This window comes from Calonectris borealis, chromosome 3, assembly GCF_964195595.1.
Source record: "Calonectris borealis chromosome 3, bCalBor7.hap1.2, whole genome shotgun sequence".
Classification (NCBI taxonomy): Eukaryota; Metazoa; Chordata; class Aves; order Procellariiformes; family Procellariidae; genus Calonectris; species Calonectris borealis.
In genome coordinates, this window is record NC_134314.1 from 122583425 (window position 1) to 122607495 (window position 24071).

The 24071-nt window shown below is 42.8% G+C and overlaps 1 protein-coding gene across 2 annotated transcripts in view; it reads right to left on the minus strand.

Moving 5' to 3' along the window:
• SNAP25 (synaptosome associated protein 25) overlaps positions 1 to 24071 on the minus strand; it is a 66530-nt gene that overhangs the window by 28008 nt on the left and 14451 nt on the right. For both annotated transcript variants that reach the window (XM_075147724.1, XM_075147726.1), the window contains exons 2-3: positions 3542 to 3676; positions 2850 to 2891 (exon numbers count right to left, since the gene is read on the minus strand). In XM_075147724.1, the coding sequence (XP_075003825.1) occupies positions 2850 to 2891; positions 3542 to 3613 (114 nt within the window). In that variant the 5' untranslated portion in view covers positions 3614 to 3676. The remainder of the gene's footprint in view (positions 1 to 2849; positions 2892 to 3541; positions 3677 to 24071) is intronic.

Genomic DNA, 24071 nt, shown 5'->3' on the forward strand with positions numbered 1-24071 from the left:
TTCTTTAAAGGCCGTAGTGGTTCCACTGGAAGATGGTAGGGACGACTTTTCCCCTTGGATGTGTTATTCTGCATTTCATGAAGTTGGCTCAGAGGTAAAAAGCTTGAACAATTGAATAAGAAGGTCAGCTACTGTGTATTTAGTCTCACTTCTTCTGCCTCAGTTCATTTTTATTTTATGTTTTAGCCCAAACATTGCACAGCATCATCATAAAATACAGGTATTTATAGTACTGAGTAGCTGAGTAGCTCAAATGAGCATTGGTCAGTGTAGATGTAACTGTGTTGCACGGGTATGCTGGGCACGACAGAGCAAACTGATTTTTGTAATCTGCCATCCCAGTACGTAGCTGCCTTGGGGCAAAGCAGTGGCGGACTTTACAACAGCCACTCACCACTTCTTCTTGTTTCCCCTGTTGTGCTAGGACTGAAACAATCAGCTTCTTGCAAAGCTGGGTTATAAAAATCAGAAGCAGTAACAGATTTGGTTTTCCTTGCCGACGTTCCCTGGGAACAGCACCAGGGCTTAGTCTCCACACTCAGCCTGGTCTTCTTGGGCAAGGTGGCCACCATCCTTTGGGACATCAGTTTTGTCCCCCAGGCTATGACCTACATTTCAGCATTAAGAATGCCTCATACTGCTATAGGGCTTCCCTGGGTGGACAGCACTATTCTGTCTCTAGAGTGGAGCCAAGTCAGTCTGTTTATCCTGTATTTTCCTAGTATCTAACAGAGCGGAGCCAACCATGAGAGGAATCCATACATAGGTATATAGTAATAATGCTTAAATATGGAGGCATCCTTCTCCTGAGTAAGGAGTAACAGATCTGCTGTATCGAGAATAGAGTAAAAAGCATTCTTTCACTGAGAAAGAATATTTTCTCTCTCTACCCACTAGACAGGTTCTGCTAAGCAAGGGAGTCTAATTGGATTTTTTGGGTCTATTAAATCAGAGCAGTGCAAGTTCGATTTCAAAGACACTCACCATTTGTCTTTTCAGTGTAAAATCTCTCACTCCCTAAATACTGCATTCTTTTAAAAATACCTAGGAAATGGGGTCGGAGTAATCAACCGACTATTTAGACCACAGAAGAATTTTAAAGGTCTTTAGTAGTCACATTAGTGAAAATAATATTCAGCTCATTGTAGAAGAATTCCCTTGACTACTCAGTGCTAGTTTTAGAAACTTCTCTATTTGGACAGGAAGATATTGTAGCATCTGAATAAAAGCCAAGTCCGGAGAGATGCCGAGCTCTTCCAAGAAGCGCTAGAGTCCTACATAAATTCATTGGTAAATTCAGCAGTCCCAGTTCTCCTCCCACTTTGCCATTTGCCATGATTTAATACTGAAATTCCAGTGGCATTCACAATATGCTGGTTCAATATGTTAGGAAGACTCAAGCAGTGCATAGGTCACACAAATACAGCTCAGGAGAAACAGAGCTGATATTTACTGATGGCTTGGCCCTGAGCAAACCACTTCCCTTTCCTGCGCCTCTCTTCCTTCCCACTCATCATCTGCCTTGTCTATTTACATCAAAGGCATTTTGGGGCAGCAGGCTCTCCTGCCTTGCGTTTGTAGAGGTACCCATGTGAGACTCTCTTCCATGTCGTTGAATTGATTTCAGCAGGAGCTGCATCCAGTATAGAGATGACATGAAGTGATGGTTAGAAATGGCATGTCCAGGGAATTGAGCAGCAAAAAGGGACAGATTGCTCGTGAGACAAGAGCTGCAAGGGGCCCAGATCTAAAGTGTTTGTGGAGGAGAAGCGGTGCTGACTATGCTCAATGACCCATCTGTCTGTCTGTCTGTACACGGAAATTTAATTTTGTCCCCACTGGACACCATTGATCTCCACAGTCGTGATTGATTTCAAGGCCATGAAGCCTACGGCTGGGCATGTGCTTGTTCCTGAACGTGGGACCTGATGTAATTTTCTTCCCGTTGACTCTGCTGGAGACTCCTCTTGTTGTCAGGAGTACTGGGACTGTCAGTGCTGATGACCCTGATTAAAAATGTCACCAGCTCTGGAGCCAAGTCTCACATGGTGTCTGAAAATAATACGTCCTGTCAAGCGGAAGCAAAGTTTTCCACCACCTGATGGCTGAATAGTCTAAACTGAACTGAGTTTGGGAATTTATGACTTTTAAACCCCTTTGTTACAAAGAGGGTGAAACGAAGCCTGACTGACTTGTTTTTTCCCTGCTGGGAGTGACTCCTCCAGGCAGGACTGAGCCTGGGTTCCCTTCCTCAGCACCATGGAAAAACAGAACTTCCTTCTCCAGAGCTGTCAATCTAGGACATCTCATGAGCCTTGAAATCCTAATAAATGTTTCAGAGGGACATAAAGAAGTGGAACTTACATGCTGTGGTGACTGATGCTCTATAAATAGCTGCAAGTGTTTATGGAGAGGGAGGTATTTAGAGAGGACAGGGCAAACAGACCAAGGGCCTTTCTCACCTTCCCCACTTGCAGTGTTCTGGCAAGGATGTCAGAGCGGTGCCGGCATGAGGCTCCAGGAGCTCTGCAGCAAACTCAGCCACTTGTCCCTGATTCCAGGTCACCTGCAGAAGCTTTCCTTGGTTTATCTCGAGTAGCCTGTCTCAATGGATACTCAGATACGGGCAAAACAGTGCCTCAGCAGCTGGTCTGCAGTGTGACACCCGGCAACTAGGGTACAGTGTCTTGAATGACGCTCATAAGGGGGTAAGAATAAGGAGGGATGGAGCGGGACATAAAGCCATGGCCATGCCCTAGCAACGTGAGTTAACAAAAAAACACTTCCAGTGTCAGACTCTCCATCACTTTTGCTCGCAAAGGAAGTGCAAATAAAATGCAAGTCCTTACCTCTTCAACAAGCTGCAGCATTCGACGGGTGCTTTCAAGGGACTGAAAAAAACAGAGAAGAAAACACTTAGATTTGGCAAGATACAGTTTCCAACACTAATGTGCAGGCTCATGCTGACAGTATGCTTTTTCTACGCTCTTAGCCTTCCCTCAAAATCAGGCCATCAGCAGGCTACTGGTGATCTATTCAGCGCTCTGTTACGACTCGCTAATGCAGCAGTTCCCACCGCATCTCGGGGCAGCTGCAGTCTCTAAGGCTTGCGCTCCCCTTGCTCACGCGTTGCGGTGGTAGTGCTTGGAACAGCTGGTGTTCCACTTTAAAAATAAAGTCTGTGGTTCTCATCTAAGACTTTTAAGAGACCTAATTGGTGACTTTTAACATTTAATAGGTTTGGCAAATTGAAGGAATCCTCAGAAAATACTAAATTGCTGCTTTTTGCTCTGAGGCCAAATTGATGCAGACTCTAATACCTACACCAAACTCACGATCAATAAATGCCTTAATCTAGACTAAACATGGTATTAAATTTTACCCCAGCTCATTTAATTTCCAATTCTGCTTTCAGTGTAAAGCTGATGGAAAACAGAATCAGCTCTAGAAATCCTTTGCCGGATCAGCTCCTATTTCTGGAGCTTTCATGTCTCTCACGCCAAACCCAACCCCAAGTTTCCTCTTTAGCTATCGGTCTCACTTCATCAGCAAGCTGGTCGGCACGCCGCTGCATTTCTTCCAACTCATTGCGCATATCAGCGTCTTCCGCCATTTTAGCTGTGGGTGTGTTTGTGGAAGCTGCAGATCAAGGATTTGCGCTCAGCTGCTTGTGAGCCTGGAAGACAGCGAAAAGGGAAAGAAACAGTGTGGTTAGGCTTCCTGACTCACTGAATTGTGCTTAAATGTCAGTACCACAAAAGTGCTTTAATTACACGAGTGCCCTCAGCCAAACTCTTTCGTTCTGGCTAGCAATTCTAATATAGTACAAAGCACACAGGATCGTTCAAGGTGGTGCTTTGTTCCTGTATTATTAATCACTCTCGAAGAAAAAGGATGTATCCTTGTCATGTTCTTTGAGGAAAATCCTTCCTTTTTTCTTAACTTTTCAGATACTATTCATACTGAAGCTGGAGACTCAGGAGGTGTTTTTTGCTGCCAGAAACGTCTTGGGACCCATTCATTCTTCGCTAGAATTAAAAGCCTTAACATGAAGGAGGTCAAGGTCAAGCCTATGCCCTTCATGTCCTATATTTCAGCGGCATCGCTTGGAGGGCTGGACGCTCAGCTAATATATCTGCAATGAAATTAAAGACAATGAAACTTTGCAGATTTTTATTGGCTAATGACTTGTCCACCATGCTCTAGTTCAGACTCTGAAATAATATTTGCAGCTAGATTGGGAGATGTTGTCTGCCTGGAAGAATCCTTTGTTTCAGGGGAAGTGATGGCAGGACCTAACTGGTATTTTCAACTTCTCCCCAAAGTGGGTCAGATTCTGATCTTGGTTATCCCTTTCAATACAGAACAACGCCACTGAGCTCATCCTAACCAGAGACCAGGATGCAGCCCATTAATCCTTATTTGGGTAGGGTTTCTTTTTTGTTACAAATTCCAGCTAGCTCTGATTACTGAGCATGACTTGATTAAGAAAGGCGGGTCCTCCTACCATCTGTCAGGTCTTTATAACAACAACACTGGCTTATTTCTTTGCTTGATTCAAGCATAGCACATTGCAAATTACTGCTCACTGAATGTTAGATTTGTTCATTGCAGGAAAACCTAACCCCAGGTGCAGAGGAGGTGGGGAGGTTGTGGGAGACTGCAAATAAACAGCCATAAAGCACATGCCATCATGCTCAATTACAGAAAGAGGACAAAAGTAGCCCCTTTCAGCAAAGCTGCTCTAAGAAGGCAAAATCCCAGGGGCTATTTTCTGTCCTGTCTTTGCGATAGTGCAGCCGTTACGAAACAAGATAAGTCAGGGCAGAGCTTGGCTCTAAAATTTTAACAATAATAACTCTGTTTAAATGGAAATTATTATCTATTGGAGATGAATCTGTTCCTCGCTTTGACAGTGCTCACTGTCAGGACAAGAGGATTATGGGCTGAACAGGTACAGCTGAGGGGCAGAGAGATTTCCTGGATCACACCCTGTTTGCTTAGAAATGTAAAAGGAAAGCAGACAGCTCCTTGCATTTCCTCTGCAGCTCCAACAACGGAATATGTGACCTTCATGCTTTCGCATTAGCTGTGCCCTCGCTCGTGGTTGATTTTCCTCTTTGAAGCTACAGCAGGAAGAAATCCATCTCGAAGAGTCAGCCCTGCAGCTACTGGCACGGCATCTTACTTTCATCACTGAGCACATCACCACATCCTTGTCAGAGGGAGACTGACATTTTGTGAGGGTCACACAATGTTTAGGAGCCCAAATGTGTGCTGGAGAAGAAGCCCACCCGGTTCTACCAGCTGCATGGTCACAGCAGTGTGAAGGACCAAGCTTAAGCAACTCATCTGCAGCCCAGGCAGATGCAAACGCAGAGCTTAATTTCCTGGTTAATATTCAAACTGATATCAGGCACTTCAAGGATGCTCACAAACACCAGTCAATAAGCTTTACAAAAAATGGCGCACTCTGAGGATTAGGAGGAAAAGATGAACCAGGAATTGGTCTCCTCCTGAAGGGCATGTGAAAGTGTGGGGACACCCTCAAGGCCACCCCAACCTTCCCACCCTGCTGCTGCATTGTCTTTTTGTGGCACATCACGCACCTCCAGGAAGACACTACTCCTGGAAATGGAGCGTGCTCAGCTAGGATAAAAAAGTTATTTTGGTAAAGAACCACTCTCTGAACTCCTGTCCCACTTGGCACAGGCTGGCACTAGCACTGGTCACTGTTTCACAAATCGTGTTTTTTCCCAGATCGAGGCAAACCCCAGCATTTAAATATTTCTGGCACAGCCTCTGCAACAGAATACCAGAATTAAGTCTGTGGACCTAGTTTTAGAATATTTAGTTAAAATATTCTCCTCTGCCTGGATCCCTTGCTACACTTGTGCTGGTAGAATAACAGCACTGAGCTTTAGCAAAACTCAGGACAATTTAGATTATGACTTTGGGACTGATCTAATTGGTATATACCTCTGGCTGTGAGGGGCAGGAAACTGGTTCTGCGTTATGTCGATCTGGTAACATCTTACTAGCTGCAAAGTGGGAGGTGATGCATCAGTGAGAGGTCGGGATGCTAACAGGGGATTTGGTTCAGTCTCTAAGCATATCTAATGTGACCTGAGTTATTACAGATGTGCAAGCGAGAGAAGGTGACATGAGTGCTTCTACTGACAATAACAAATAATACAGTCTGTTTGTCAGTCACCACAGATAACAAAAATTGCACAGAAAATTCAGTTCTCAAGTAGATTGCAGCCTGACTTTTGATCTTACTAATTTTTGATCATGAGCCAGCAGTGATGTTGGGTGGTGCAAAAAAGAAACAAAGTGGAGAAACTTTGTAATTTTTCTTTAGTTATCCTTCTCGGTTAGTTAGAACCATCAGTTGGCATCTTAGTGACAGACGCATCCTGCTTTGCATCAAGCTAAAAATAATGTCGGAGGTTGTAACCAGAGAGATGTTTTGTAGCAAGTGATCGAACTTGACAGGTTTATTGAGATTGTTTGGTATTTGTAAAGCACTTAGAATGGATTGAGAAATAGCAAAAAGCATTCTTCCAGACAAGTCATTTTACATCAAGTTTTAGTCATAAACAAAAGTGCCCCGCAGCAGTGCTATTTCGAGTTTATTTAATAGAAAACCATGCACAAGAATCAATAAAGGTTACTGATTTGCACACAGTATGATAAACTACAGATATTTTGCAGATGGCTGGGAATAGGTTTAAATTTTTTGCGGATTTTGCAGTTTAAAATGTGGAATAGGACAGATTAGAGATAGGATTTTCCTTAAAAAGCCCCATTTAGGCTGAAATTCCATTCCAGTGTCATGAATTTCCAACAACAAACCCTGTTATCAGTAAAAACCTGTAGAGAGCAGATTTATGTTTTAAAGGGAATTATTTCTCTACAGTACAAATTAACAGTTCGCCCTCTATGGTGTTTCTTAGGAACACCTCTATATAGTCCTGTTGATGTATTAAAACTTTGAAAAGGAATGATTGCAGGAATGGCCAAGGAAAGGTAAACCATAACAGATTTGTTCTCACTGACTACTGGACAGACTTTCAAAAGCATAAGGTATTAGTCTATTTTGGGTCCACTGAAACCTGCTCTTGTTTTAGTAGAACAGGAACAGGCCAAAGATACTATTGAGAACTTTGGGTAATAAATTCCTCGTGGAATTTATATTTTTGATAATAGCTGGTATTTTGCATTCTGTTCTCATTGGAGCTGATTTGAACCAAGTATCAAAATCCTATAATTGCCTTAGGAACCTCTAATATAACTGGAATAAACTCTCCAAAATGTACTCTGTGCTTTCAATATAAACTACATTTTATTTTGTCTACAGTCACTGCAGAGATGACAGATCAGAAAACCAAAGTTGTGATGTGATATGTTAAGCTCCTTAGATCTAAAACTTTGTTTAAAAAAAAACATTGCTACAGAAGTTACAGCTACTTGCACACACACAGTCAATTTGAGTTTATACTTGCAATAATTGTATATACAAATGCAAGTTCAAAATTTGATGAGGACCTTGGTTTTTCCATTTCAGAAAAGGGAAAGGAAATCCTCTGGGTTCACACACAAACATACGTGATGCTCTCTTAAAAGTCCAAACGTTGCTACAAAAAACTGTGTACGTCATGTACCAAGCTGTGCTCTGTGTCTCCTAGACAATGCAAGTAACTTCAGGGACTTGGGTGACTTACATCAAATTCCCTGTGAGCCAGTCTTATACGTTACGCCCGTGCTGGTACAGAAGCGCAACAGACTAAGGGTTAAAGAAAAATACAAAGAGAGACTGGCTAATGGAAATGCCTATTATACTTTGAATTCTGCATCTGCTATTTTAGTAGGGTTCAGATGCAATAAAGAATTTCATAGCGAGAACATTATATATCCTTATGGAGTTATACTGAAGTCTAAGAGAGACCTACGTATATCCCCAGAGGAAGAGAGATACAATGAGTGACCTTTGAAAGCAAATATTTGCTTCACAGTGATATAAACACTTCAATGCAATAAATACAGGAAAATGAAAATGCTGCAATTTACTGTGGTGAAGGCAACACTGCAATAAAGTGTTCTTTTTTAAGCACTCTCTCTGTTATTAAAGGACACATCTATTCTTCCTGTGGATATTTGTAGCCAGAGGATGACTGCATTGGCGTATTCTACTAAAAAAGTCCAAGTTGGTCAATACCACACTTTATGCTTCTTTCTTGTAGGATTGAAGGAGTGTTACCGCAGTGGTGTGGCATTAGTAGAGCCACAGAAAACCCAAAGAGACACTTTGGATCAAGCATCTCAGGATGGATGTTGAGCCATTTAAAGCTGGATGTTGGTTTGCAGCTATTCTCCTTTCATTTTTAATCTGGTCGTTGGTAGAAGGAGAAACACACTCTGTCAAACAGGGGAGGAAGTTCTACAGATGAAGGGGGTCATCCTTGCTCCCCAGTGATGCCTTGCAGCCATTCAGTTGGCTCCCAGGGTGCTGTACAAGGCATGTTCAGCCACGACGGGGCCAGGCACAGGGCAGTTCTGGGGCCGTACAGGATCCTCCTCTCCAGGTGCACATCCTTTTCCCTGCTGCACCTCCCCAACAGCTATCACTGCCCAGCGGGGAGCTATCTAAAGCTCAGCTGCCCAGCATGTTGGCCATGTCTTTCACCACCTTCCCTAGCCTTCCCTAGATGGGCTTTTTGCGGCTGGCGTATAAGAAATGCACTAGCTCAGTCTAGACCAGAAACTGCCTACTAATACCAGTAGGGAATGAAATTACATCAAAAGTGACAACCTGCTGCAAAAGGATGCTTAGATACCAATACCTGTGTGTGCTGCTAACACCAGCAGGTTCCCCCTGAAATTGTGTTGAGGATGTAGTGTTCGAAGGCATATCCCAACAGAAAACCAAGAAAGGCGTGTGTGTGCTGCCCACAGTCAGTGTGACAAACAACAGCTGGTGAGAAATTATTTAAGGGAGTCCGGAGCATAGCTTTTATAAATCGTGGGCTCTCAGCAATGGCCCTCACAAGCTCTAACTCTTCTGGGTTTCGACTTCTGTCATCTCCATTTCACCCAGAGCTCACCACAATTAATACCATCTATAACAGAAGCATTTCCTGCTTTTGCTCTTATTGTATTTTAATTGATCTGAAAGCACTTGGAGAACAAATCAGCTAATTTTGTAATGAAAAATCCTATTTAAAGATTTTATGCTATTGCATAAAATGTAATAATGAAAAATTACTCAATTCTGTTATTTAGATTTAAATTTTAAATAGCTCTGAAATAAAATCTTGAGGAAAGTCTGCTTTTTATATCAATTCTGCAGCACATCCCATTGCCTGGATGTAATTTATTCACAAGATTTTCAGCAAAGTTCTCGTTTCCAAAGGAACACCTTTGTTATGTTTGTGTTACTGATTAAGCCAAAAAGCTGCCTCTGTGTTTCCATAGGGCATGTTAACGTTAACCTGTAGCACAGACACCTCCTCTCTCTTCTGCTGCAGTCCCACAGCAGGTTGCCTGCAAGCCTTTGGGCCCAGCTGCACAGCCCAGGCTGACGGAGTATGTTGATAACCAGTTTCACTCTGTTTTTTGCTTGATATTCAGTAAAGAATAATGCTTACTGGTGAGGGCTTGTCAGGGAGTGACTTTGGAAAAGACAGGCACTGAGATCTCGCAAATCTGAATTCAGGAGATGCAGGCAATTCCTGGTTTGTCACTGCCTTCCTGCATCGCCTTAGACAACTTATTTTACTCTCAGGGCTTGCTTGCATTGCCTGAAGATAGGTCTCTAGAGCTGTGTGAGATGCTGTAGGTATTTGGTTTCCTGCTGCTGGCTGTATCTGTCAGCGTCGTGCAGATGTCTTGGATACCCTCTGATGGGACTGCCTGTCCTTGTTTAACAACTGAATCTGTCTCCCATCTACACAATACGGATAAAATTCTTCTTTTCTTTCCTGTCTTGTCCTTTTTTTTTCCCTACTTAAATTGCAGGTCATGGACTGGCACCACGTTTGGGGATGTATGTGGTGCAGGACAACAAGGGCTTTTGGATAAATGCTAGTGAGCATGATGTCATATTCTCACGCTGCATCTCTGTGTCAGAACTCATATCTAGCTGGAACAGGAACTCTCCAGTCAGAGGCCAAAATGAACATGTTGAAGTATAATTAGACAAAATTATGATTCCTGACTATTTGCTGAATGTGTTGGAAAAAATAATTGGAAAGCAGTTTTTCTATGGGCTTGTGTTGCTATAATGACAAAAACCTCAATAAAATGATTTCTTAGTGTGAATGCAATTACGCAACATAAATGTGCTACCAGGGGAATTACTTCTTCTTGTAAACGTGGGCACCTCTACCCCTGGCAAACCCCTGATCATTAGTGGGCAAATGAGCGTGATTGTGTGTATACACAGTTGCAATGCAGCAGACAAGTTGTGTTGACACAACCACTCCCTGCCTGCGGTTTCTGCAAATAGGGAGGTTATGAGCAATACATCCCACATTTCCCCCAGGCGCTGCAGCCAGGGGCAATGGCAGGTGGAAAAAGTTGCCGTTGAGATCTCAGAGAGTAACAGACAGTCATAAAAGAAATGCCTGGAGCCACCCCATCCCAATACAAAGTGAGTCATTGTCCTGTCAGTTGTCAGACAACACTGCTGTTTTATGAGGCTCCAACATGTGCATGTTGCTTTTTCAGGCTCCTGCACCAAAAAAAAAAAAAAAAGCACAGAGCAGCCATTTTGTAACAATTTCACTTCAGAGTAATAGCAACTTGACTTTCTATCCATTTTACTGCTAACAAAACCGCTTTAGAAAATAGAGCTTTCAATGTGTTATCTCTTTGCAGTCATTTCTGCAGCTATGTACCCACACATTTTTCCTTTTTTTTTTCTTTCTGACAGCAACAGAAAAACATTGCAGGCAAAAATGTTTGGTTTTTTCTGTCTGAGAGAGCCACCAACCAGAGCGGTGGAGGGTGAAGAAAGAAACCCTCATACCTGGAATGGGCACCTTGTCTGGAGGGAGTTGCTGGCAGCACAGAGGATGCTGAACAGAGACCTGGACTGAACAGGCTGCTGTGAGTCTAATTCCCTGCTATCACAGGTAGCTGCCTCGTACAGCTTTATTTATAATTTAGCAAGCGATGTCCTATGATTCCCTAAGTTTATTGTGTTCCCACTAGTTCTGAGTCTAGACCCTCACTTCTCCGGTATCCAGAAAACATTTCACTTCTAGCACAAATTAATTCACAGTCAGAAAATATCAGCTTGTTCCTGTGCTGGTCTTATCCTGTGGCTTAAATAGTTTCTCTCCTTCCCTGCTCTCTCCTTCTGTCTCTCTGAGGTATATAAACAGCAGTCATAACCTTTCTCAGCATTTCTTATAACATGAAAGATCAGTCTCTGTTAGTCCTTTCTTGGTAGATGGACTGTTTGTTGCCCTGATCATCCTAGCAGCTGTTGGTTATGCTGGTTCCAGTTTGAATTGGTCTTCTCTGGAAAAGAGTGACTGGCATAGGGTATTTTAAATGAGGATATAGGCTTTGCTCGAAGGACTTAGTGCTTCCCCATCCCTCCAGGAGATACCTGTTCCAAAATATCCTACAACCTCACTTGCCATTTGCATAGCTGGATCTTGGTGGCTCAGGACAAGAAATCCAGGTATTAGTAGAGAGGATTAAAGAAAATGTCTTGACTCATGACAAAGCTATTTACATTCTGTGGCCAGAATCTGCGAGGAAAACAAAAGGCATCTGCTTAGCTGGAGGATGAGATTTCTGACTGTGTCACGATTTTCAGTGAAACTCACGCCCTGAATTTGTTCAGGTTTTCCTCAAAATACTCACTCACCATCACTGCAGCAATGACAAGCAGTCAGCCTCTCTTCTCTTTGATTATATTCCAACCTCGGTTTCTTTACGTTGCTCCTAAGCCACTAAATCTGATTAAAGGCTGATTTTAGAAGCTAGGGGTGAAAGTCACGCCCCATTTCAAGTTGGAGGAAGTTTCACCGCTGCCATTAGCGGCTCAGGCTTGCAGGTGGAGTTACCAGCCAGCAACGTGCTGGTAGACGCTGGCAGTGTGTGGAGGGTGAACAGCGGAGCGTGTATGTGTGGGTCTGCGTGCAAACATAAAACAGGAGTGCTTGGCATCATAAATGTTTCTGTGCCAGGTGTTCATGGGGCTCTACCTGCCCTTTTCTGTTTCTCTTAGATGCATAGATGGATGGATGGATGGATGGATAGGTAGATAGATAGAGAATAATTATATGGAGAGAGAGATATATAAAAAATGGAATTCTTGCAAGATATTTTTTGAGGGATTCAGGAGACATCAAGGAGGAGGAAAACTGCGTGGCAGATTTTCCTGGGGAGCATAAAGGGAGTTCCCACCAGGCTGCATGAGGCCTGTTGCATCTGCTGTTCCTAGGTTTGTGGAGAGAGAGAGAGACTGTTTGCTCTGCACAGGCTTCTCAAGAGTGCCCAGAGCTCCTAGTCCAGCCTCCTGCCTCCATATACACATCCAAGCCTCTTTCACATCTCCTGATTTAAGTTAAATGTCACCTCTGCTGAGTGTCCCAAACCAAAATGATCTCTTGGGGTGAGGGCAGGAGTCAAACCTGGGCAGTGACGGGGAAACCAGTGTGGGGCAAAGGCAGGCACAGATTTCCTGGGAAGCTGAGCGGGACCTGCATCCACTCTTGGCTCGTAGCACCAAAGGTGTTCAGCGCCTGTCTGCACCGAAGCGTTACTGCTCCTTTTCCTCACTGTTAAAGAGTGGCTTACAGACGATGACTGTGAAGTGCAGAGGTTTTGCAGGTGGTATGAGACACCTACTTTCAGTGGGCTCCAGAAGAGGGGTCGGTCATAGCCTGGGAAGTCAGTGGGCAGTAAGCAATAGCCTGTTCGCTCACGTCTCCCACAGAGGCTGGATCAATCTGATTCAACCTTATAAAGTCACTGTAATACAGAAGATGAACTGTGTGCCTGTTAACTATCTCTCGGTGCTGCAGTTAGTGCCTGTGAGTCAGGAGCGCTTCAGCTACCTAACAGGTAATGCAGCATGAAAAAATTACAGTAACTCAGCCCTGTCTGCTCATTCTTTTGCGCTTAGTCCTGCCAGTGGGGATGTCTTACACATCAGTGTGGTGGCAACCAACTGGCTGCTGTTGGTTTGTGTTCGTGGGTGAAGGGTCTCCCTCTGTACCTCCATAAATCAAGAGGAGCAGACCCGGTGGCAACAGAGAAAGCGAGCTGAGCTTCTGCATGAGAACATTAAACCTGAGTAGTTGTTCAAAAGTCCTCACTCCGCATTGCCTCAACCCTTTCTAACTCTTTTCTGCCTTTGCAAAGTCAGTGCAAAATGCCACCGTGTCAGAAGAGTTACACACACTTATATTACATGCAGATCAAATCAGTGGCAGAAAATGGAAGCCAGTAGAGATCATCCTCAAATTTCTTACAATGATCCAAGAAAGCAGACAGACAACTGAAGAAAGACTCTTTTAGGCTAAATAAATGATGAAAAGGAAACCCACAAACTGCAGAAAGATTTTTTTAGGCTAAGTGGATGATAGAAAGGAAACCCACGAGTATTACAGGAAGAAAAGAGAGCACATTTGCACAAAGTAGAGCTAATTTTTGCTGTATTTTGTGGAAGTCTGCAAGTCAGGGGAAAATTTTATGCTAACTTTAGTTAATTTGAAAGTGATTTTTTTTAATAAATTGAATGGAGCAATGAATAACTCAGTCATTAAAACAGCCATGAAATTCTTCATTTGTATATTTAAAATTGGTGCTATCCCTTCTTTACTAATCCTGATGCTTTTAGGGCTGAACGAGACAAGCGGTGAGTGTAACGAACGCTTTTACAAGCTTAGTATGGCATGGCTGATGATTTTGGTAGATGGGAAAATATGGAAAAAGATTTTGTGGCAAAAGAACAATGACTCTATTTTAGTTTAAAAGATTGGCAGTGACATAGTTAACACCATCAGCATCAATGTTTTCGTAGCTTTGATTTCAAAGTGATAGATAGGAATAAGGTGTTCCCCTCATGGTGTTTGTTAGGGGCTGTCAGCAGATTCAGGCAGACATTTCATTTCTTTCTGCGTGGTTTGTGTTTGCAAGATTTCTTTGCAGTCCAGGACTCGCACCTACCCCTGCCCCTGAGCTGTATTACACCTGTAAGGACTTACTTTTCCTACGCTGAACAGGACTCGATTACAGTGTATTTGTTGAATTGAGTGCTGCACAATTCTTCACTCCTTCTCAACGTTCAGTCTTAGTTTTATGCTCTTTTTACCCTCACAGCACCATTGCAACTGCAGTATTGCTTTGTAACTGCAATATTGCTTTGCCAGTGGAGCACGCACGTGCTTGGCTGCTGGGCTGTGGCTTCCCTGTGGCTTTTGTGGGTAAGTTTCACTGGCTTTCGGTGCATTTGTGTGGGCACTGAGGCAAACGTGCGGTGCCAAAGGACACTCTCTTCTAGCAAGAGTTGGTAGTGTAGATTCAGGCTTATGCGGCTGTGACCTTAAGTTTAACAGAAATGAATGAAAGACAATTAATGCAGTTATTGCTACGTATAAACATTTTAATAGGGGAGTAAAATTCTATACACTGCGATCATGAGGGTATTAGGAATGTAAATAAACAACTTTCTCCTATTGACTTGTACTTGTGGTAAACAAAGCGATTAATTATGTTTATAATATTCATCTTTTCCTTTCATTCTACCTGATGGTAAAAGCGTGGCCATGTTTCAACCGATGGACTGATATATTTTTAGCTGAAATCTTCTTTAACTAAGTTGCCAGAGTCAAATCAGCAGCTGACAAAATATAAGCATTATGAAACTGGGTTGATGATATTATTTGTAGAAACGGATTTTTAACCAAAGAAGGGCAATTTTTTTCAGCTATGAGGGATAGCAAAGATGTTAAAGAAAAGATCTCATTGTGTTTGAGAGTCTTGGTTATCACTGATTATTCAGTGCTTTTCTTTTTCAAATTAAAGAGACGGGGCCTTACCTTTAAACAAACAATTTCATTATCCATATATCAATCTGTCTGTCTGTCCATCCTTCTGTTCATTATATCATACAGCATTTGAAGCAGGTAGCAAGAAGGAAGGGATTATTCAGTGCTTTTCTTTTTCAAATTAAAGAGACAGGGCCTTACCTTTAAACAAACAATTTCATTATCCATATATCAATCTGTCTGTCTGTCCATCCTTCTGTTCATTATATCATACAGCATTTGAAGCAGGTAGCAAGAAGGAAGGGAGCTTGCCAACTCAATTTTTTTCCCCTGCATGTAGCCATTTGTGGTGAGGGCACTGTCATGTGGAAATGCAACACCATAAGTAAAATAGAAAAGGCACAGGAGTGTATAGGCCTGAGTCAAAGCCCCATCACCTCAAGGAACTGCTATCCAAAATATGTCTGAAAGGAGTTCAGGAGACCATCTGCACCTGTCCAATACTGCCAATGGATTTTCTCTAGGGCAATGGAGCTTTAATAATGAACAAACAATAACAAAAAAAAAAACGAGGTTGACCTTTCTGAGGGTGTTCTGAGTTACCCCCAAGGTTATCTTCTGTTTTGCAGACCAACAACCACGCTCTTGGCTCAGGACTCACTTGCTGCCACATCCAGGGCAGCCCAGCCCTATCCCCTGCTCCACTCTCCTCTACTTTGTGCCGTAGTCTCCACTGGGAACTTAAACTGTGGAGGTAGGAGTTCAAGCTGAAGAAAGTCCATGAGCTTTGAAAAACTTACTTCCCTTCAAGAAAGGAAAAGAAAAAGCTACAGCCACATTATAAAAAGAAAGGACCCTACTTAGTTTTTAACTATCCTCATTCTCTGTTTATATATAGGTGATACACAGGTAGACATGTGAGTACATAAAATGCAGCTGGCACAATATAAGGACACAGCAGTATCTTTTTTAAATGCAGTTTATATGGTAAAAAGGCCTGGGAACCCAATTTTAAACCAATAAATCTTTTACAGATCTAAATTTTATTATTTCAAGGCTCTTCTATAAAGTCACAAGAACGACAAATTTTGCTGCCATTAAACAGCTCGTCTCCCTGAAGTGAAGCTGAACCCTTGACCAGCTCAGACCCACTCCCAAAAACCTGCAGCTTTGCAGATGCCATTCAGAAAAGGGAAAGGATCTGGCTGCTCCCCTCACTGGGCAAGACTGGGAGTTCAAATGGGAAGATCCTAGTGTCATATCCACTGTTCATTGCCAGTGAATATTTATACCAAAAACAATAAATTGGGAATGACTGTTTAAAACGTATACTTACAATGTGCTTACAGTTGTACAAGTCAAATATTGAAAGCATCTGACATTTCTAGGCTAAGTAACAAATTACATTAGCCACAGGAATGCATAATAGCACCCCGTGGGTATGCAAAACTTATTCACTCGTTTTCAAAGGCCACTGCTGCTTTCTGATTCACACCTACAACTAATTCCTGGCTGCTACTCATTTCCCAGGAATCAGTAATACAAATTCGAAGAGGCCAAGGGCACACACGCACATTGGCTTTCCCTGGTACAGGATATGAGAACTCCTCATTATTTATTACAGGCTCACGAAGCTGATTTAGAAACCTGTCTTTCCTCTGAAGTCCATTTCAGCCTTCACAGACTGATGACAAAAAACCCAGCACGCTCCTCCAGTGAAGATTACCCAGACTTGCCGGCGAGGATTTAGCTGTACTAATACAAGAGCACAACTTCTATTCTTTTTTTTTTCCTTTCTTTTTTTGTTGACCAATCAATTCAACAACAGGCTGGATAGTGCCTCAAGGGCATCGCTTTCAACCACGTGATCGGCAGATTAACAGAGAGGCTGCAAAATCCTTTCCGCTCAAACTGTTTTAACAGAGGATCAAAATCGTTCTCTCTGCGTGGGGATTTTTATTTAGCTAGTTCTTTTTATTCAGTTTGCACATGTTTGCGAAGGAATTAAGGCCTGCAAGGGCACGTAAGATAGTCTGGTTTGGTTTCTAACCTTTTCCTTTCAATTTGTGTTTCGGAGTAGAAAGTTTCCCAGTTCCTTGTGGGAATGTTGCCCCTTCCCTGGATCTTACGGTTGCATCATTATTGGTTGAATCTCATCAACCCATAGATAATGGCCCTGAAAGGTCAGAACTTAAAACATTTTGCAAAAGCTCCCCCTTTTCCCTGCTGAAGTTCATGTTCTCAATGGATGTATTGAAATAGGCTGTGATACAATCTGTAGGGGAAAGGCTCAGGAAAGATGTGAGCTGGCTAGGTCCTGTGGGATTACGTGAGATTTACAGAGCTCTGCTGAACAATAAAACATGAGATTAAATTTGATCACGTAAATAAAATAAATGACAACTGTCTGATTCTTGGCCCCAGCAGCCTGGCTACCGGGAAGCTGATGTGCTAACTACTTTGCAGCATAGAGATATATGGGGATTCCCATTGAAGCCCTTTATATTTAATTCACAGATCTCCGAGGGATGCAGGTACAACTACTGCTGACGGCAAGAGGGTACATTCACTGTTGTAGCACAGCAGTGTTTTTACTGGAGAAAACAGGACTCAAAAAAACCAAAACAAAAGCAGAAAACCAGACTGCCTTATATTCATCAAAGGCACAAAAGCACACCTGGAGCTACGTAGCTTGAGGATCACATGTGAAGGTGTACACACAGCATGGCCAAGAGGTTTCTTAGGCTACAGCATGTGTTGTAACAAAACTAACCCACTTGCTCAGCTGCTGCACAATGAACCACAGCAGTGAGCTGGGACAAGAGCAATTCACATACTACCAAAAGGAATGGCAAGAATAAACTCAGCAAAAAAAAATTAATAGCTGACATTTGAGAGCAATCACAGTTTGGTCACGAACAAGTCGCAGAATTCAGCAAATAGAGGATTTCCCCAGAACTCTGCTTGGATATTCCCACAGTCTTACCTTCAATATCCAACAGCTCCAGATTTCAAGCTGGGGAGCAGAGTGTGTGCTACACAGCTGAGGGCAGAGGGATTTTGCCTCACTGCCTAGCAATGAAAGCTCCAATTCTTTTTTCATTTAAATCCCTAAACCTTTTTCTGCCATCACTGGGAACTACATGGGGTGACTTTGGGCCTTTAAGACCAGAGGCTTTTTAAAGAGCCATGCCAAAATAAAGGAATAAAATATTCTTTGCAGTGGATGAATAGTGACAGCCAATCTGATTCTTCTAAATGTTAAAACAGTAGTTGTTTTACATCAGAAAAACAGGCTTTGCCTTCCAACCTCTACCTTCATAAGACTCTCATTTATTTAGGCACATCTGCATTCATTCACCTGAGCATAAATCCAGAGAAATTCTGGCTTTCAGCTGAGACAGTCTGCTTTTCCAGCCCTCTAAATGAGAGCAGAGCTTGTCCCAAGGACAGCAGTGCTGCCTCCAGAGCATGGCAGAGATGAGTCACCCAGACTCAGCCCCCAGCAACCCAGGAGCAAGCGGCACCGTTGCTTACGAAGCTGCAGCATGACAAGGACCGCAGGCAAAGCCTGTGATGAGACCGAGCTGGGGGTGTACAACGCATAACGCTGAGCGCATATGGCCCAGTACGGTCTATGACACAGAGGAAGTACCTGAATAAGAGGGACGGCAGCAGCGGTCCTCCCAAAAGGCACATTTAGCAGCGGTAGGTAGCTTCTGGCCACGTCCCCAAGTGGGGAGTTAGGAGTTGGTACACTGTGAAGCCTGTGAGATTAGGTGTTGTAAAATACGGAAACTCTACCCCACAAGGTGCTTTTACACTTTTAAGTGGCCAGGTGGTCGGTGTTCAAGGCTAGGTGTCTCAAGCAGATGGTGCACATGAGGGTTTTGCTGGAGCTGTTCAGGAAATGGTAAATATGTCTCTCCTCTGAAACCCACCAGTGGAGAGCCATCTTTTCAGGTTTTGGGAGAAATGCTCTGGTCTTCCAATATCAGCTAAAACCCCTTTATTTTTTAGCTGGTTTTAGTTTGGAGATCTCTTCCTTCACTTCTATCCCTTCTGCAAATGTATGTTTGAGGATTTTTAGAAATGGGAATATTTTGAAGACAAGAACAATAGTTGCTAATGAAGTAATTCGTCAGTAAAATAAGTTCCAATCAAGAATATTGACATGCTTTACTATATATTTATAGATACTACTCCTGTACAGCAGGATGGAGCATGAACCTCACTTGAATGTAATCCAATTTAAATCTAAAGCAATCATTGTTTTCTTGTGTATTTTATGTAATCTAAATTCCTGGATGAAGAACCATTCTTGACCTAAGAATAATGTGGGAACAATTCCACGTCTGATACAGAATTTGTTTTCTGTAAGCAATGTTGCTCAGTTCAGATATTTCAGACTGAACTGCTTTGACAGTGCTGACACTTATTTCTCAATAAGTGAATAAAAAGAGGGACATGACTACTTCCTTCATGAAACCCCAGTGACACAGACAGCAGAAAATCCATGCAGTGTAAGAGATCTTGTAGTGCAGCTGCTGCCTTCTCACTTAACCCAAGGGTAAACTGAAGACCACAGATTTAAATGAAGTTACCCTCTTAAGCTTTGAAAATGCATCTAAAGAGCACATCTTGAGGACATACAGCCTGGAACCCATCTGGTAGACTAAAAGCCCTTTGTTCAAGCAAATTAAAAAAAAAAAGCCATTGTTGAGGAAAATGTCACTTAAATCAGTTAATGGCTTAAGAGAGCTTTGTAACTATTTCAGCCCCTGTAAGCACGGAGCTCTGTGACTGACAGCCAAACCGTTGTCTGAAATGCCCCAGGCTTAGCCCAGATGCGGGATGCGATGGGCAAAGACAGCAAGCACTTCTGTGGTCACAGCCCTCAGGCTCTCTGGTCTCCTCCCTCATGTGGTGAAATACCGACACGCTAGTGAAAAAGCTGCACTTCCAGGTGACCTTGAGCTGAAGAGAATAGGGGCAAGAGATCTATTTAAGGAACTTGTGGGAGAGGCATGCTCTATTTTTAAAGAAAAATAATCAATTTGTGGATTTTATTACACTCTTGGACCTGGGTGGCTACCAGAGAAAAAGGCAGGCACCTGCCTGTCCTCACTGGGCTCTTCTGCTCCGGAGCAGCCGCATCAGCAGTGGGATGCCTTTCCCACCACTTGCAGCTGGACCCACAAATCCTTCTTTCCCAGGGAGTCACCTCCCTGCCTTCAGCAACATCCCCTGGTTCCTGCAAACCAGAGGGCACTGCAGTCTCTGCAGTGAGTCACTCTGCTGCAAGCGCTGCTTCCAAGGTTGCAGGGAAGAGGCTGAGAAGGAGGTTTCCTGGGTGTTAAATTCGGGCAAAGAAAAGCAGGGAGGGCATACTGCAGTATCCGTTTTAATATTTGATGCAATGAAGCCTTGGGGATTTGCTCTCAACTGCTGCAGCATGTGCGGTCTGCTGCAGGATCTGGTGCTGGAGCCCTGCAGGAACCAGACGGCCTCGCTGGGCAGGGAAAGCCCCGAGCACTTGTCCCCGGGGCAGAGGGTGCAGCAGGCAGTGGGCAGGGAGAGGGGTCAGGTTCGGCAGCCCCCTTCCCCTCGGGTGGACGGAGCCATGCAGCTGTTAGCGAGGCTTTGTGCTCTGTCCTGCTTTTGTTCAAACCCCAGATGAAGGGAGGCACAACGACAAGCTGACAAATTATTTATTTTCTTCCCTTTTCCCTACGTTCCCCGTTCCTCGCCATGAGGTTGCAGGATAGCAGAGTCACAAAAAAGACTAATTACTTTCTCAGGTTTCATTAGACATTGAGGGTAATCACTGTCTGCAACTTCAGACAGGCCCTGGATGAACAATGAACCATCATCAATGCCCAGTAGACAGCTGGCAGCAGTTTGTGAAGCAAACTTAGCTTCAGTCTGAATTTCAGGCAACCCAAAAATACAGGCCATGATGTAAAACTTTGTCGTGGCATATGGAAATAACCGTAGTTGTGGCTGAAACTGGCAAATGTGGAAAATTAATTTTAGATTAATTCTGTATTTAAGAAAAAACAGCCAGCTTGTGAGGAAGGGCTCTGCACGCCTCTTTTTCTTCACTGCTGGAAAGCAGTGAAGTGCCTTGGGCTGGGTGAACTAAACTATTGCTGAGTTCATTGAGGGAAGGATTTAAAATCTTCCCTCAGTCTCTTCTGAGGACTTGGCCTAAGAGCCTGGAACAGGTTACTCTCTTTTTAATAAAACATTATAAAGATCCTTCTCCCTGTCAGGCTAAGGTGAGAAAGAAACTCCTGCATAATTTTTCTCAGAGGACTTCATTTCACTTCTACTGAAGTCTTCTTTATGAACCCACTGGTAGCAAATTTTAGCTCATAAGGCTAATGTCATAGTAGCTCATATTGATTACCTTGTCTAACTGTAGATATTTATCCATAATAAAAAAATCAATATTTATTCATATTTAATAATCATTCTTTGAAAGCAGAGATTTCCCCTGTTTATCAATATCAAGTAATATCCTCCTGCGGAAAAAGGAAGTTCTCTGCTACTGAAAGGTGGCACTTCCTATGAGTCCACTCAATGCAGTCACCTGCCTGCGTAATAACCTGTGCCATCTTCTTCTGAGGAATGTTTAAAATTCCCTGAGATGGAAAAGAATAGACCAACCCATCAGTCCTCACTTAGAAGGTGTTTAATGTCAGGAGTGGCCATCCACTAGGAAATTTCTCCTAGTTATTTTATGTGTCTGAGCCAGGTTAGTGAAACTTCTCGTGACGTAGGAATCCTAGCTCTTTGGCAAGCCTTGCTGCTTCAAACCTTCTCTGACTTAAAACAGGAACAAGAATTAAAAATCTACCCTAAAGCTTAATGAGGCTATTGTATTTCCAGGACATTTCAATAGGCCTTAAGCTAAACATTAATACAAGCTCACAAACAATACAGGCACAGCAAACGCTATATTTTATAACACAGGTATGGAGAACACCTCATTGTGTCTCAGTGCAACAACAAAATTCATACGAAAGCTCGTTCCTAGAATTAATAAACACATTGAACAGAGGCGCGGGGAGCATTAGGTCAGGAGCAAATTAATGTCATTGAGCTAGTGAAGCTTGACTAGGTAAGGCATGGGCCACGTTTGGGCTCCTGAGAAGGCTTCTTTGTTCCACTGCTGATTAACACTTGCCCTTGGTTAGTGGATGGTAATAGTAATTACCATAGTAATGGTAAGATATGAAGATGGCCTGTCAAAGCAGTCTGCCTCCTGAGTCAGCACATGAAATTGTTAACAGAACCTTTAAGTGTCCCTTCCCAACAAGTTGGCAAATTCAGAACAAAATCCAAAACCAGTGTCGTCTCACTTATACCCATGTAAGAGGAAAAGCAGTGAGTCATTAAGTATACTCTCCCCTTCCCCCTACCTTGGAGCAGAGGTCTGACCACTAGGATTTACTGCTTTAGCTCTTCCAGACGTAAAGACCATAACCACTAAGGAGCAGTATCAGCCACCAACTAAAGGTCTATGAGCAAATCCCCAGAAGTTCATGGCGTGAACAACTGCTCACAGAGACCCAGGAATGAAAGTGGATACCTGTCCTCTGACCCTCAGTAGTTATCTACTCCCAGGGTAAGGGCAATCTCTAAGCATGATCAATTCAAAAGCTAGACAGAAGGAAATTGCAAAATATGAGCTTTTCAGGCATTCCAAAAATCACCTCCCAGCAAGCACCTTGGCAATCTTCCCTGGCTGATACATAGCCTCAGATTCTTGGTGGCCCCATCCAGGGCCATTAAGGAATACCAATGCCTATCAGCTTATTTTCTTTAAGACACCCCAAGGCCCACAAGTGGAAGAGGCAGAGAGCATGTGGAATGCCAGGGAAAGGAGAACAGTGTTAAGCGTTTCCAGCTGTTGTGGTGGGTGCTTTTGTCCCAGGAGAGCCTAAGACTTGAGCAGGTGCCCAGAAGGCACCATAAGGGATCAATTAGAAGTGTATGCTGTAATACAAGTAAAGTACAGAATTCAGTAGGACACCAGTATTAAAATATGATTTCTCCAGCTATTTGTTTTTTTTTTTTAAAAAGATGCTTCTTTCCAAAATACAGCACAGCGTTTGCTATTCCAGATAATTTAAGTTTCAAGGCCATACATTTTATGCTTAATGCTATTTCCAGAAGAGACAGGAATCTGCATTAGAGGCTGCCAGCCACAGCTTCCATATTACCCCAGACATCTGATACATCGTCTCCAGAAATGGCTCAGCCATGAGAAGCCTAATCAGTCTTCATCTGCTTCATCTCATCCAAAAATGAGATGTAAACATTTCCGACTTTCACATCATCTCTGTCGCCAAAGTTATGAGGCTAGAAAAGCTTTTATAACATCTCCAAAGCACAAGCAACAAAACTTTGTCCCCTTCTCTCTCCAATTCTGATTGTATATCGGTATTTCTTGGCTCTGAAATCTATAATCAGTTTAAATGCTTTGGGGGGTTTTGGACTAAACAACAGTACAAATGTCGTTCATCAGTATAGACTCTTTGGCAGGAGTTAAACTAGACTAAACACATAGACAGAAGTAAGCAAAGAAACAGAAAAAAGTTTGCCATTTCATTAGAAATGTGCAATATACTGAGTTCATAAACTAATCAAATAACGATAAAAAAGCTTACTAAGAAGATTAAAACTCTTAACTTCTTACATAAATGGAAGCTTTGCAGAAAATGAAAAAAGTACCAATATTTACTCTTATTCTTTTCAAAGCTTTGACAAAAATTATTCTTTTTATTTCCACTAGCAAATCAAAGGTTCATTTTCACTGCCTAGGGATCTGACTACCTTACCACACATACTGTACCCGTTCTTGTTAACCAGCTGCTAAAATAAATGCAATAGGTTGTGTTACTTCTGGAGGGAAGTACTGTTCTCTTTGGTATTGGAATAGGTAGAAAATGGATAAAATGTCTTCTTTAAAACACTGAATTTTCCCCAATATTTCACATTCTGAGCTTTCAGATTTTACCATATAATTGAAATGTCCTCATGTGAGAA